The sequence below is a fragment of the Natator depressus genome, chromosome 10, assembly GCF_965152275.1.
Source record: "Natator depressus isolate rNatDep1 chromosome 10, rNatDep2.hap1, whole genome shotgun sequence".
In the NCBI taxonomy this organism is placed as follows: Eukaryota; Metazoa; Chordata; order Testudines; family Cheloniidae; genus Natator; species Natator depressus.
The window spans coordinates 65,855,463-65,871,161 of NC_134243.1; the positions used below are offsets into that span (position 1 = coordinate 65,855,463).

General features: G+C 41.5%; 1 protein-coding gene across 1 annotated transcript; it reads right to left on the reverse strand.

The window, feature by feature from the left end:
• Window positions 1-6,687: 6,687 nt before the first annotated feature.
• Window positions 6,688-15,475, reverse strand: C10H15orf40 (chromosome 10 C15orf40 homolog). The gene is made up of 4 exons (XM_074966419.1): window positions 15,253-15,475; window positions 14,583-14,709; window positions 12,115-12,242; window positions 6,688-8,164 (listed from the first exon to the last, which is right to left on the reverse strand). The coding sequence occupies exons 1-4, from the start codon at window positions 15,349-15,351 to the stop codon at window positions 8,072-8,074; spliced, it is 447 nt and encodes a 148-aa protein (XP_074822520.1). The 5' UTR covers window positions 15,352-15,475; the 3' UTR covers window positions 6,688-8,071.
• Between the last annotated feature and the right edge of the window lie 224 nt (window positions 15,476-15,699).

The following is a 15,699-nucleotide window of genomic DNA, read 5'->3' on the forward strand; positions in this document are numbered from 1 at the left end:
CAGCCTTTTGACTAAAAGGCAAATTTTTCCATGGACAGGAGATACTTACGGGGGGAAAAACTGTTGTGTAGGAAAAACACACAATTTTCCATCCAAAATGGTTTCAATGGCGATATTTCAGCCAGTCCGGCTGTAAAGCCGGTGAGTTAGTCAGTGTCCCCTGTTGTCTGAGTGCATCTCTCTGACAGTAACGGGGAGAAAAACCAATTTAAAAAAAAAAAAAAGAAAATGTGGTAGCAAATCCACAAGAACTGGCTGAAAGGCTTGCAGGGAGGTCTGGTACTTGGACAATACAATAAAATAAACAGTTTTAAAAGAGTTCCATGTCTCTTTAGCAGCATACACCCCCACACACCAAGCAAGTGCTTTCACAGAGATCTTAGAAATATAGTAAAACCACTACTAAGCTGCATGTAAATTAGATATTAGAGCCCTTTCCTGCTTATTGCACCCACAGATATTTGGATACTGAGCGACTGGCCTTAACTGTACACAGCTTATTAAATTGACAGCTATAATCAAATTAGTGTTTTCAAATGCTCTAATTTCACACTGGAGACCCTTTAGCTCTGGAAAAAGAAAAGGAGTACTTGTGGCACCTTAGAGACTAACCAATTTATTTGAGCATAAAATAAATTCATCCGATGAAGTGAGCTGTAGCTCACAAAAGCTTATGCTCAAATAAATTGGTTAGTCTCTAAGGTGCCACAAGTCCTCCTTTTCTTTTTGCAAATACAGACTAACACGGCGGTTACTCTGAAACCTTTAGCTCTGGTTGTCAGTAATGTTGCATGGCATCACCATGCATGGAAAGTAACTCTGATTTGAACTGATATAGGAGTAACAATCACAGAGACATTACAGAATCAGGCAGGCTGAAGACATCATTATAATTTGCTCATTATCTTTTTTAAATGTTCTACTCAAAACTCCTGGGTTCCTTGGGTCTGCTTTAGCTTCAGTAGCTTAACCTGAACTTAGTGATGAGGGGACTGAGCAGAATGAGACATCCTTATTACACAGAAATTACCTAAGTAAAATTTGGCTAACTGGTCCCATATGAACATTAGTGCTGATGCTTTTTCAGTCAGTGATGGGCTCACTTATGGTCTTCAAGATAAGTGAAAATCCATCAAATTTATTAAGAACAGACTTGCATTTTCACTGTAAAAAGGCTGCCAAGAACCAGCTAAAATACTGAAGAAAATTCTCTGCTAAGAAGTAAGTGAATCATAGTAGCTAATAGCAATTTTTCTCACAGCAGGAAACTGACCTCACATGCGCTCAGGATTATGGCTGTGAGAATTGCTGAAGGAGGCATTTTATTAAAAGGGCAAATGCTAAGGGGCTGAAGATCATCTACATGAGACCCTTCCAGAAGGAATGAGGCTGCTCTGTGTTTGCACGGAGACATCTTCCTTCCCTAGACAGAGCATTTCAAAATGCTGTTGGGCCCAGAAAACTGGAGAGCAAAAATAGGCTTTACAGATATGTAAACATCTAGAGGGCATGAGCACCACCTGTAACTCTGAAAAGATAGCAAAGGACGGGAAGGGCTACAACAGCTTACAATGCAATAAGAAGGCAGGCCCTGCCAGAGGGTGTTTTTACCTGTAGCAGCAGGAGCAGGAACAACACTGAATCTGAAAGGCAGCAGACAGGTATGTGCACAGAGGAAGTGGAGATGGCAGGAAGAGGGAGGGTGACCTGGGCATGTCCGGCGTTGTTGCTATCACGTTTATACTTCTGAGAGCAGCAGCTGACCCGCCAACCCTCAGCGATTTTAAGTCCTCCCATTTATAAGGGGGCCCAATTAGAAAATGGAGCTTTTTAGAATTTATTACTTTTTAAAAATTCAGGCTGATAGTGTTTCTTTAAAGTAGGCCACATTTGGGACCTAATTCACTGACACTGTTCATCTAGGAAGTGAACAGTGTCAGTGAATTAAGTCCCTCTTCTGGTGCCCTGACTCCTGCTGACTTGCCTCTCCCTCCTCTATGGTAAGTAATGGGGAGTAGAAACAACTGTGCCAGATTTATACCAGGAGACTCTTGCTGTTCCTTTTGGGTAACTTTCCAGCTGTCTTACCTGAGCAGCACAAAACAAGGGTCTTGCCCTTTCTTTTTAACCTCCCTCTCACCCCACAAAGCTCTATCAATTGTCACTGTGCATCTATAGAGACTGAATGCTGAGAGGAAAACCAACACGTTTGCGTTACACTTTATGGCTGTTTTATTTGGGTCTAGGATAGCAGTGAAAAGCCAATTTATCATTTAAACAATGTTCCAAAAAGCAAGCCCCAAATTACAGCTGCCTGGCATTTTTAGAAGTAGCCCATATTGGGCTCCTTTAAGAATCTCCCTCTCAAACCACTTCACTCAAGCTCGCCCAGCTTTTACGCGGACATACCGATTAAAGGGAAACCTCGCTGTGGCTTTTTAAAGACTCCCTGAACAACTGAAAACCAAAGGAGGGAGAGGAAAGGACTTCACAACAGCAGTATCAGACTCCCACGTACAGCAAGTGCTTCATTTCTTAAATGTTGCTGGGAGTGCTTACAATGCCAGGGTGAAGGACTCTGATATTAGCAGCAATTTGCTGCACTTTGTAGCGGAGAGTAATGAGCAGCATATGCTTTACAAGCAAGTAAGGTGCTGTGTTCCCAGAGGGAGACTGAGTGGTGCATTTCCACACTGGCTAATATGGCAATGGATCATCCTACTGAGAGAAAGGTTAAAAACATTAAGAGGGGAAATACAGTAGGTAGGGATAAACAATTGGGTCTCAGCTGGTTCAGGTTTTACATACACATCAAAGCAGCATGAGAGGGGAAATAATGAGGGCAAGAGGAGTCCGAAGTAATGAGGAGAAAGATCAGGTGTATCTATCTTCCTGGAGGCTAGAAGAAAGAAGATATTAAACTGCACTTTCTGGTAAATTGCTACTGCCAGTTATTGACAAAGCTGTCAATTATACAAGACTATTTAGATTGATGAAGGTGGAGGCAATGTGGATTTAGAGACACATGGGACTATGGGAAGGGTAGAAATGAGTTGCAGATGATAAATGGACTGGACTTGAAAGGAAAAGAGCAAACAGGCCAGCTAGGGAATATATAATTAAATATCCTTAATTAGCAGGTTAGAGCAGGATAATATAACCAAACACACCCCTTCAAAGTCAGATTCCAGAAAGTAAATCTTATAGAATCAGAAAACTGAGAGCATATGGCATGGAAGACAGAGTCCTAGAAAAAGCAAGACCGCTGTATGTAATAGGGCTGCTGGCATGGTACTCACTCAGGGAATACAGTCCTTACATTACATCCATGTTTAAATAACTTCTTTGAAAATACAGTTCTGCAGTAGCTGGTCAGCTCTATAACTGCTAAAATACTATTTGGCTCATGATTGTGTGACAAATATCAGATATTTGTCAAACAATGTTAGGGGGGAAAAACGACTATTTACTTAAGTGCATGCCTAACTTTAAGCAGGTATATATTCAGTCATACTGCTTACACCCTCAGCTGAATGGCATCCACGGATTGTTAACCCTGAATAGTAGCTGCTGTGCAAATTTTACAAGCTGCTTTAAAGACATGTTGAGACACAATATCTGAAGTCCTTGGATGAATAATTTTACAGAAATGTCAAGTGTTACCCTACTGAAGAATATGGAAGCTCAGGGAATGTTTGCTACTGGTTTTTTTCCCCAGTATGATGGAAGATGTTTAATTTTGGGAAAGTGAGCATGTTCTTCTATTTCATGCAAAAAGTCTGATACTGCAAGAGGCTTTCCTGTACTAGACAAGATGCCACACACTCAGTGTTATAAGTGTTCACCTGCACATCTACCAATGTGATCTATGCCATCATGTGCCTGCAATGCCCCTCTGCCATGTACATTGGTCAAACTGGACAGTCTCTACGTAAAAGAATAAATGGACACAAATCAGATGTCAAGAATTATAACATTCATAAACCAGTCGGAGAACACTTCAATCTCTTTGGTCACGCGATTACAGACATGAAAGTTGCGATATTACAACAGAAAAACTTCAAATCCAGACTCCAGTGAGAGACTGCTGAATTGGAATTCATTTGCAAATTGGATACAATTAACTTAGGCTTGAATAGAGACTGGGAGTGGCTGAGTCATTATGCAAGGTAACCTACTTCCCCTTGTTTTTTCCTACCCCCCCCACGTTCTTGTTAAACCCTGGATTTGTGCTGGAAATGGCCCACCTTGATTATCATACACATTGTAAGGAGAGTGATCACTTTAGATAAGCTATTACCAGCAGGAGAGTGCGGTGGGGGGAGAAAAAACCTTTTGTAGTGATAATCACCCATTTTTTCATGGTTTGTGTGTATAAAACATCGTCTGTATTTTCCAAAGTATGCATCCGATGCAGTGAGCTGTAGCTCACGAAAGCTTATGCTCAAATAAATTGGTTAGTCTCTAAGGTGCCACAAGTACTCCTTTTCTTTTTGCAAATACAGACTAACACGGCTGTTACTCTGGAAAGTGTTATAAGGAGTACTTGTGGCACCAAGAAATTTATTAGAGCATAAGCTTTCATGAGCTACAGCTCACTTCAGTGTTACGTATCCTATTGATTTCTAAAAACATGTAATTTCATTTACTGGTGCCAAATAAATCTTCTATTCACAGAACAAGTGCAGGGTAAGTAGCCACATTGCAAGCTCTCCCACACTCTCCTCATGGGCTTCTCAATCTTGGGCAGGAGAGAGCAGTGTTAAGGACAAGAAGAGAATTTAGTTTCATGCCTCTGCTGAGACGGTGCCATTTGTCATGGCTGTGAGACACCAGGACCTGCCCTGAGGCCATCAAAAAGCCTGGAGTTGAGCAGTAGGAGCTTGGGCCTAACATAAAGCCCGATCTTTTCTTCCTGGTAAGTGTGGTGTGAATTGTGGGATGAAACCTTGTCTCTGCTGCTGTGTCACTATAGGTATCATAGTGACCTGACTGAACTAAACTGATTCTCATACAGTGTGGTACAAATACACACAAACTAGAGCTTTTGAAAAAATGGTTTAGGAAATCCTGTTACTATGTCATACAGAGGAGAACAAACAGTATGTCACATCAGGCATGTCTACACTACGAACATAAGTCGACATATTTTAGGTCATCTTACAATCACTGCAGTGGTGCATGTCCTCACCAGGAGTGCTACCACCGACTGAAAAGGGACAGTGTCAGGGACTGAAAACCTGGTAGGTAAGAACAAGAGAACAAGGAGATGCATAAGGAAAGGGGAAAATGGAACAGAGAGCAGGGCAGAATGCTCATTTCCCAAGAACTAATAATCTTCCCTGCTGGATAGTGCAAGTCTGACTGACATCAGTGATCAACATGACAGTATATGTCAGGCCCACGTTACATAAACTGTAGCGTGTGGTACCTAAGGCACCTTTGCTGTATTCAAGTCACAAAAGACAGAGCCTGACTGATTGGAAAGAAGGAATCCAGAATGCCAGCTTGAGTTCAGGAAATGTTAATTCTCCTCAGCAGAAGCTGCTGAAGCTCTTGGACAGAATATATCACTTTCAGAAAAAAGAGGGGTGGAGGTCGTGTTGATTAACACTGCAATGGAGAACTGTTAAAAGATTGATTTCATTATACATTAATTGATTTGGTCTCCTTCCAAGACTAGACACAGCTTTGGGGTCAAAGTGGTGGAAAAATTTAACATGTTAAATGTGGAGTTTGATATAATGGTGTATAGCTGCTGCCTGGGAGATTTTGGTCACTCTTTATCCAATGAAGTGAGCTGTAGCTCACAAAAGCTTATGCTCAAATAAATTGGTTAGTCTCTAAGATGCCACAAGTCCTCCTGTTCTTTTTGTGAATACAGACTAACACGGCTGCTACTCTGAAACCTGTCTTTATAAAACAGTATGTGTAGGTGCCCATACTGGAGAAATTCATATATTCAAGCTGTAAGTCACTACTGCAGTGTTCCTTGTGTTTCTTTCCCTTGCCGGAAACTCAGACATCATATATTTAGCAAGATAAGTAGTTGAGAGTTATACAGAGGGAACCCCCTAATTTCTTTCTGGCTAGGGCATTTCCACTTCACCCTCGGCAAATGGTGAGCAGCTGACTGAACACTCCACCCAGAACACGAGTATGTAGCACTGAGGACTACAAATGAAAGCAAACATGCATCTGTTTTTAGTTTCCCCTTGATCAAGAGAGTGAAGCCCTCTGCTGAGCAGAGCAGTGAGAAGCATCAACATAAAGCTAAGGAGTAGAATGCCAACTAGGTTAGAAGAAAAGCAATTGATAGCCAAAATGTCAGTGTGTCAGGACTGTAAAGTGGGAAATGAGGAATGCATGTAAAGCAGTGTATGGCCATCAGCCTGAGGAAGCAAAACATGACCTAAGCTGCACATATTTATTGCTTTATTCCTCTAGCAATTAACCTTATCAGCACATAGGTAGTAGAGACACACATCCTGATAGAACCATTAGCAACATTTTTGCATTGCTGAAAATGGAAGGGATGGGAGAGACTGTTAAGGTGAAAAGCAGTTTTTGATCATGGAAAACTGAAACTTGAGATATGCAGCTTGTTGTATTATGCACAGCTGGTGAAAGCCTTTTTTGATACAGTTCTACTACTTATTTTAATATATGGATTTTTCCCAGTGGAAGATGCAGAAGCTTAGTGGGCTTTTAGACCGGTTTATTGACTTTTAGGCATTAAACTTATAAAATCACATTTACACATTACAGCTGTTGGATAGAAACAACGTAGAAAGTAACACAATCTAACCCGTAACAGCTGCAACCTAAGAGGATAGCTGAAGCAGCCGAATATAGTGACATCACATTTATTAGTGGGGAACACAAGCTTGCATTCCAGTACTTTGTCAAGAGCGATTAAGACAATTACATCTACTTCTCCCATTTCATCTCATGTATAATCTTTGCACTCTTTAACACCACTCCATGTATTACTTCACTTTGCTCAGTCTTCTATGGGCTGGAAACTGATTCTTGAACACAACTCATTTATTTAGAGCAAGAGAAGGTCAGCAGCAATTTTGTTTGTTCTTGGTAAGACTGTCTAAAAACAAACTAATTTTGTTTTACTAGTCAAGTCACAGCTAGAAAAAATCCGTTCTCGTTGAAAATACAAGAACTGTTGATGAAACTTAGTGCTGTGTTTTTATTAAACAAAACAAATTGCTACATTTGGCACATAAGGTGAAGATACCACTTCTGACCACTCTATTAGAAGCTCTATCTTTATTAGGCAACTCTGATTATAGGCTTCCTAGTGAATCAAAGCAAGCTTTTGTGAACTTACTGCTTAAGTACTGTATCAATTTCTCATATTGCAGACTCAATTCTTCTGATTGCTTAAGGGAAAAGTTCTGCTCCTACGTAAATCCAGGGCAATGCCTCTGGCTTCAAAGGCATTACTCTGGATTTACAGTGGTGTAGACAAGAGTAGAATTGGACCCTACGCATGCCACTATATATTACACTGATTGCTCTTTTAGGCTCTCACTTCTAAATTGATTTTTTCTTCTGCACCATATTTCTCGACATCGTTCCAGTGCTTTATCCTAAGCCTGTCACTCCAAGCTTTTTACTTTGTGAACCAAAAATAATTATGCCTGCATTCAAAAACATTGCCCAAATACTCATCAGGACTGGGTTTACGCTTAGGAGGCTATTTTGAAGATAACTATAGAAAAGGAGCCCAGTCACGCTGAATTCGTGATGTAGATTCAGCTAAATTTCAGGGTTAAGATGGCTTTCCTACCTAACGATAAATCCTGTTTCCACTTCTAGCTTGGGCCTTAGTTTTGTGGGATTATTTAAACCAAAGTTTAGAGTATGGAAGAATAGGGAAGAGATTTGTAATTTACAGTGTACTTAAATTTATCTACATATTTACACAAAAGAATCTCGTAAGTGACCCATAGCCTGCATTTGTGTGCTCTCATTGAAGAATGTCCCTCCTCCTCTTTATATTCAATGAAAGATTTTCAAGACACACTGTTCCATTTCCTGCTTTTGTTTTGTCTCAACTGGTAGCTTCTTTTTTCAGTTTCTCTAAAACCTCATCCGGAGTCATCGACACCAAAATCTTCACCACTTTTTCACGAGATTTACCACCCTGTTTCAACACAAAAATGAATTCAGAGAATTATTTCTTTACTTCTAAGTACACATTTTAAAAACTAATCATAGTGCCAATATAGTACTGAGATTACACACAACCAACTGTAGCGAAAAAAGGTTATTCACCAGTAATTCTAATCAGAGTTATTTCCTCTGCCTAGTCACATTTGTGAGACACATCCTCTTGTGCCAGGGTGCTTCAGGGACCTTATGGAAAATGGAGTGCATAGGGATTCTGAGAGCACCTTCTTGTGGCACCACACATTTTAAGTTGAGGTTATAAGAGGGCCATGGAGCTGGAGCAGCCACAATTCCTTCCACCATACCACAGAGGATGATGGGCAGCTAGTATAAAAACACAGACACCACTCTCAAAGTACTAGATTTACTGCTAAGTAACATTTTTCTTCAAGATGCCGCTGTCTGACTTGTGCAAGTCTAACAAGAGAGAGAGCTCCTGAGAAGGCAGACTGGGGTGTGCAATTAGGCAAGAATTGCAGAACTACTCTTCTCTTCTGAAACAAACATTGAATCTAGATGAGAAGAGGACTCTGAGTAAATGTGTGAATGAGCTGCAGGTAGCTGCCCTGCAAAGTGTAAGATTTCTCTAATGTTCCAGAAGCAGGCCATGGATGCCAGCTTGGCCATAGCAGAGTGAGCCTTAAGACAGGCCTTAAAAACCCACTTACCCACTCATGTGCTTACCCAGGAAGAAAATAATCTCTCCCTGGATAAATGGGCTGCGTAGGGCCAGGGACCCAATATCATCACTAATTATTCCTGGGGTGGGAGGGAGCAGAGTCACTGGATCTGCTACATATTTCAAAGTAGGCAGGCAGGTTTTAGAGCATGCCCTGAGCTGCTGCTCTTTCCATGAGCTGGAATGGGGAATGAACAGCAGGATGCTCTCCAAGCTCAGCAATGTATCCTGCAAGTGGGACCATGCAGATGCCACCTACAGATGTTTATACTTTATTGACATACTTCAGTGTATTTTCACCTTGAGGATGCACTTCAAATATGCCAGTTGTTGCTTTTCAGCCAAATTCTCATTTTGAGCATTATCAAAAAAGAGGAAAATGGAACTGCATTGTATGAAATGCAGAAACAAGCTGGGATGTCTGTGTGTAACTGCTGTCTTAAGTCAGAGCAGTTAAATTGTGTGCATTATTCACATCCTGTCTACACAGAAGCACTGAGTAGCTCATGCCAAGTGAAAACCTATTGCAGGTGTACACACTGAGCCATTTCATTCCACTATCTAGTATACAACTAAAAAAAAGCAACCATGCAAAAAGAAAACATTCCTATGTCATCTTTAGTATAAAAGTTTATTTTACATTTCTAAGGTGCATGTCCATTTGAGTTTGACTTACTCAGAAAAGGAAAATCAAGGCAATCTTTAAACAATAGTCTGGCCAACTGGTGTTTACTTCTTATAAGGATGAGCTAACAAAATGCTTCCTCTCTCATGTAAGAATCCAGTAGCCACATTTCTAGATTGAATTAAGATCCCAAATCTAGAATTACATTTACAGTACATACATAAAAGTTCCACTGAAAGCACAAATTAGCAGCTTTCCATCTTAAGAAACTGCCCCACAGTATCCCAAAATCTAATGAGTACAATTTCTCCACCTTTATTTGAAGATAATCACTGTTAAGAAACTGCTTTCAGTTTCTCAAGTTGTGGCTTAGTCACGTTGCACTGTATTACAGGATTAAAATTCTGTAAGGCAAGATAAATAAGACCAACAAATGTAGTTCTGCATTTTCAATTTTAGCTTGGATCTCCTTTTCCAGCTGAGAATTGATTATATAGCAGCTGGGAGGCAAGGGAGAATGATGCTAGGTAACAGTTACCATATGGTATTAGCCTAGGTTGAAAATCTGGCTGGAGTCACAAGACAGACCCACTTCACGATTTAGGCACAGTTCAGAATGACGGAAGGTCTATGGTTGACAAGTCCTAATATAAAATAGTCTGGGTGCTGTAGGTCAGACTAGAATTACCAGAGCTGACTAGAAAAGGTTGAACAGTGCTGCTCCTTATTATGCCTGATGCTGCTTAGCAATTATATAGTGCTTTTCAAGTGCAATCTAATTAATCCTCAACATGGCTGTGAGGTAGGTAAGCAAGTGTTACCCTCGTTTTATAGGTGGGATAAACCGAAATAAAGGTTAAGTACCTTGTCCAGTCTGCAGCAAAGCCAAGATATAAAATCTTTGAGTTCCTGTCTACCAGCCAAGTAGTGTTCAGTCCATTGGACAATGTAGCCTCTAACAGCTATTTTTAAAAATGTATGCATTTAGATTTATGTACAACATAAAAAAGCATCCATCCACACACTCTTCTTATCTTCCTGGCCCTATAAACGAATACATTTAGTAGATGGCTCAGACTTCATCCACTTTTCATATATGTTATACAAACATGAGAGTAACATAAGCCAAAGACTAACTCGTAGTCTTCCCAAAACAGGACACAGAGTGTTCTATTTCCTCTCAATTGTCCCTTCTGCTGTTGCTGCCCCCCTAAATGAACAATTCACTGTTGAGTAGTAGAACTCTGACTTCTCAGTGTGACTATGACAGAAGTTAGTAGAAGTGGGGTTATTTGCTATTTTCTTAATTTGTTTGTATACTGAAGTTCTATTGGCTACAATGAGTTAAGATTTAATACTTGTTTTTTTAAAAGGATAATGAATTTAATCTTTTCAATCACAAACATCTACATAAATATTAAAAAAAGGGAGTACTTGTGGCACCTTAGAGACTAAAATTTATTTGAGCATAAGCTTTCGTGACCTACAGCTCACTTCATCGAATGCATGCAGTGGAAAATACAGTAGGGGGATTTTATATACACAGAGAACATGAAATTAAATTAGGCTTGAAAAAAGACGGAGTGGATGTGTCATTACACAAAGTAAAACTATTTCCCCATGTTTATTCCCCCCCCCCCCGGCCCCTTTCCCCACCCCACTGTTCCTGTTGAAACATGTTCTTGTCAACTGCTGGAAATGGCCCACCTTGATTATCACTACAAAAGGTTTTTTTCCCCTCTTCTGCTCGTAATAGCTCACCTTACCTGATCACTTTTGTTACAGTGTGTATGGTAACACCCATTTTTTCATGTTCTCTGTGTATATAAAATCCCCCTACTGTATTTTCCACTGCATGCATCCGATGAAGTGAGCTCTAGCTCACAAAAGCTTATGCTCAAATAAATGTTAGTCTCTATGGTACCACAAGTACTCCTTTTCTTTTTGCGGATACAGACTAACACGGCTGCTACTCTGAAACCTACATAAACATGTAATTCACAGAAGTTGTCATTGTCCGAATCTGATCTTAATTGTAAGAGAGATATTGGAGAAAACTGACTTTAAACAAAAGCTACAGCAGAAGAAATTAATGCATTTCCACCTGTTTAATCATGCAGAGTAGTCAGTGTAGGAGTTCTGATGTTACTACTGTTTTCACAACAGAAGCAAAGCTCTCTAGGAATTGATATGCTCATCACTGTGAAATCGAGTGACCCAGCAGAGATCCTTTACTCAAATATAAACATTTCTAAAATAAGGAGAACAAAGTAATTTGCAAAGGTGTTTTGTGCAAGATAGTCTCATTTTCTAAGAAGTTAGACTCAGTATGAAGAATACTTTAAAGGTCACAGAGCACATGAACCCACACTGACTTAGAAAATACCAAGAAAAAGTAGCAGCATGCTTGATTTAGGCCACTGAGAAACAGATTATTTTGAGTTAGTAATTCAAAGACTAAAATAGGTTCTTTTTCCATAATTGAGTTACACACCTTAATATATCTCCATACTAGTATTTTGAAAGCTAGAAACTTGGTCTGCTGTATGTGGAAAGTGGTCTCTATTACAAGTTTCAGAAATCTAACTGTAGCAGAGCAGAAAAGAAAAAAGTATTGTACCTTATCTAAAACAACTTCGCTCTTCTTCACTTCTAGAACCTTAGAAAGGTAACGACACAGCTCTGCATTTGCCTCCCCTTCTGATGGAGGTGCAGCAATAGCTACACCTACTGCCTCAGTTGTCACATCTATAACAAATATTTTAGGATTTTTATTTTCAAAGCATTAATGGTGCCTAGTTTTTTACTTTCATATAGTTAAAAAAAGATTTGAAACCAAGTAGACAACTCCTGGAACAGTCCACCTGATGACAGATCTTATGACTTTTACTGTATTAAGAACATGCACTTAATTCTACTATTTATTTTTTCCCCTTTACCAGCAAGGCTAGTCAATTCCTCAGATGCATGTATTAATAGACAGTCCTTATAAATAGGGAAGAGTGGGCCTGAGATTCTAGGATGTGATACTTTTAAGAATTAACAAGTTTCATTCTGTAGTTATCTAGATCCTGTTCCATGATTTTGCTGGATACAGTGACACTTTGCCAGGCTGCAGACCCTGCATAATTTTTTCCTCAAGTGTGAAGGTCAGATACTGAGCCCTTCACATCCACTTTACTACCGTCCCTGCTTCCAGACATGAGGTCAATCTACAATTTGATTTTGAAATGGTGGTTAACTCAGTAGTTTTTATGATTGCAGTTTTGATTATCATCTCTTTTGTCACAATACCTACTAATGTCCCTCTAAGATGAAATATCTGCTGAATTATCCTACAGGTAACAGACCCATCTAATTAGTGTAGTGTGCATACCTACATAATGAATACTTCTTGTTTGCATGTAAGCATAAAGATGATGGCACTATCCAGACTTGTATTAGTTGCTCCTTGGTTTAAAGCATTTGAAGATTTTAAAAACATACTGTCAATGAGCATTTAAATTGTGTTTATCACCATAACAACTAAGCACAAACAAGGCATCAAAGGTGATCTGCAAAGGAAAAGAGTTTGTCTTGTTTTGTTTATTTTAAAGAAAGCTTGAAGGATTTTTTTTATTTTTTAATTCCCTGCTTGTTTCACTATAGAAGTTCAAGTTTTGACTACCTTGGGGGACCTTTGAATTCAGATTATCACAAGTCTGTCAGGCTGAGTTTTAGTACTTTATTTATATTTGATTCTTCCTGTATCTACAATGGAAAGAAAGAGGGAAAGAGAATGGGTGTGTATACCAATCATAACAAGGATCACAAAGCTTGTAGTTTTGTAACAAAGGATGGTTCACTATAAAGCAGGGGTCTCAAAGCCCCAGCCCGCGGACCATCTGCGGCCCGAGAACCTCTCCACTGCGGCCCGTGGAGGAGAGACACATGCAGACACGCTGCCAGCAATGTCTGCTGCAGGCACCACACCCCACAGCTCCCACTGGCTGGGGGAGAGGGACAGAGATACCATCTCTAGTCACCAGGCAGAGGCAGCCATGGAGGCAGCATTATTAGTTGCTGGGCAAATTCAGCCATCGAGGCAGCATCACTTTCTTCCACAATGAATATAAACAAGTCAAAATATTGAACTCAACTATCTGATGCACACCTTCCTGCAATCCTGAAGGTTTCAACTGCTTAGTCACTGAGGCCAAACATCAACAAACTGGCAGAACTGAAGCACTGCCAGGTGTCTGGCAAACACTAAAAACTCTCTGGCAGGCGAAGAACTGTATAAAGTTGTACGACAGTTTTATTATATCTAAGAAATTCGAAATAAAAAAATACAATATAAACATTTTCTTTTCTGACCAACCACCATCTTCAGTGACATTACTGACCCACTAAGAGGATTTGAGGACTGGCACTGGCCCTAAGGTAATTTGAGTTTGAAACCCATGCTATAAAAAGAGATCAGATTTGACTGAGCTTTTCATCATAAATGGTAACTAGGCTCCCCCTGCTGAACAGAAGAGAAAAAGAACAAGAGAAATTTTCCTTTGTGTTTATGTATATGCCTGTAGTGTTCATAAGAGGATGGAACAAATTATATATACAGATTGTAAAACAGAATTGTGAGAAATAATGTATCAACATACTTGCTACATAGATCAGCTTTAAAACAACAACAACACTGGATCCTGTCCACGATAACAAGTCTTTTGCTTTGCACTCACCTGAAGATATACTCCCAGGCTGCAGTCTTTTATGTAAGCAGTTATATTGGAATATAACTAAAATCAAGCGATTACCAGGAATTACTCCTGTGCTTGTAAAACAATGGATTTACTCTAACACATCTTTCCAGTTTTGCCAGTACAATCAACTACACCTAGTCAAACAGAGCACAAGGAACATCGGGTCATTTTGATATAATGAAGGTTGTGAACCCACATTACACTATCACCTGGACCTCTGCAGGACCATAAACTTGTGCAAAGAAATGGGTGCAGGGAGAAAACGGAAAAAATTGCCTTCCCAAATAGTTCATTTAATTAAACAAAAGCTATTTCCCTCATAATTACACTTTTCATTAGGATATACCTGTTATAGCATTTTGTTTGGATCCAGGTTTGGCATGAATAGCAATAGTGACAGAACCATTTTTGTCAGTTACAACTGGACCTGAAGGAACAGGAGGTTTTACTGAGTCTTTACACTTTTCTTTTCCCTGAACAAAAAACAAAAACAAAAACCCAGCAGCTGTTAAAGTGACACTGCAAACTTGAAATCTAGCCAACCAAGGCAGAGATTATAACTAGTCTCAGCCACTCCTCCTGCTTCCGAGTCTCCCCTCCGCTCCCCAGCGATGACAGTGGTTTTAGAATCACGGTTTTCCCCTCCGGATGCTGTGTGACCGACCCAACCGCCGGGGGGCCCAGCTCCGCACGGCGGCGGCCCAGACACACGAAGCCGCCCGGCAAAGGCCCGGAGTAGCAGACGGCGCGGACAGGAAAGGCCGTTTCGCTCGCGCCCCTCGGCGGCGCAGGAACCCAGAGCGCTGCGGTAGCTTAGGGGCGCCAGGCCAGGGCCCGCTGACCCAGCAACGGCCGGTACGAGCCTGGAGGGACCCAGAGCTACCGCCCGGCTTACATGGGCTTCACCCCAGCGCCCCACACCCAGACCCTGCAGAGCAGCCCGGCTCAGGCAAGGCGCTCTCTCCCCTCCCCCCACGTCCCCCCCAGAGCAAGCGGCCCTGGCCCAAGTGACTGACCCTGCGTGGCATGGCCCCGCTCCAGCTCCGCACGCTGGCACTGACAGGACCCTGCCCCCAGCCGCCGCGCCGACGGAAGCCGGCCAGGGCCACCAGCATCACACAGACCGACCCGTGGGCGCCTCCGACCCGCACTTCCGGCAACACCGGTACACCCCTCCCCGCGGGGCCTGCAGGGAAACGCTGTTCGGCTTCCCAGTTCCGGGGCCGGCAGAGTGCTGCGCACGCGCAGATTGAACAGGCGCTAGGATTCTGTCCGAATCCAGGAGGCGAGCAGGGAAGCTGCGGGGCTGGTCCGACGCACGCGGGGCAAAGCCGCCAGCCAGGCGTCCTGGTGCTTGGTCTGGCCTGGACCTCAGCCGTAGGCTGCAAACCCCGCCCCCCCCGTCACGTGTGCGCTCAGCGCCATCCCGGGTCCGGCACCCGCCAGCCACTGGCTTGGGGCGC

What these genes read in the sequence shown, in the direction of transcription:
- C10H15orf40 (XM_074966419.1), bottom strand. Translation starts at nt 15,351, where the DNA reads ATGCTGGTGGCCCTGGCCGGCTTCCGTCGGCGCGGCGGCTGGGGGCAG. An exon ending in GCGGGGCCATGCCACGCAGG is followed by an intron (nt 14,710 to 15,252) that starts GTCAGTCACTTG and finishes TTTTTTGTTCAG; the next exon opens with GGAAAAGAAAAGTGTAAAGA. An exon ending in GCGAAGTTGTTTTAGATAAG is followed by an intron (nt 8,165 to 12,114) that starts GTACAATACTTT and finishes GTGTTGAAACAG; the next exon opens with GGTGGTAAATCTCGTGAAAA.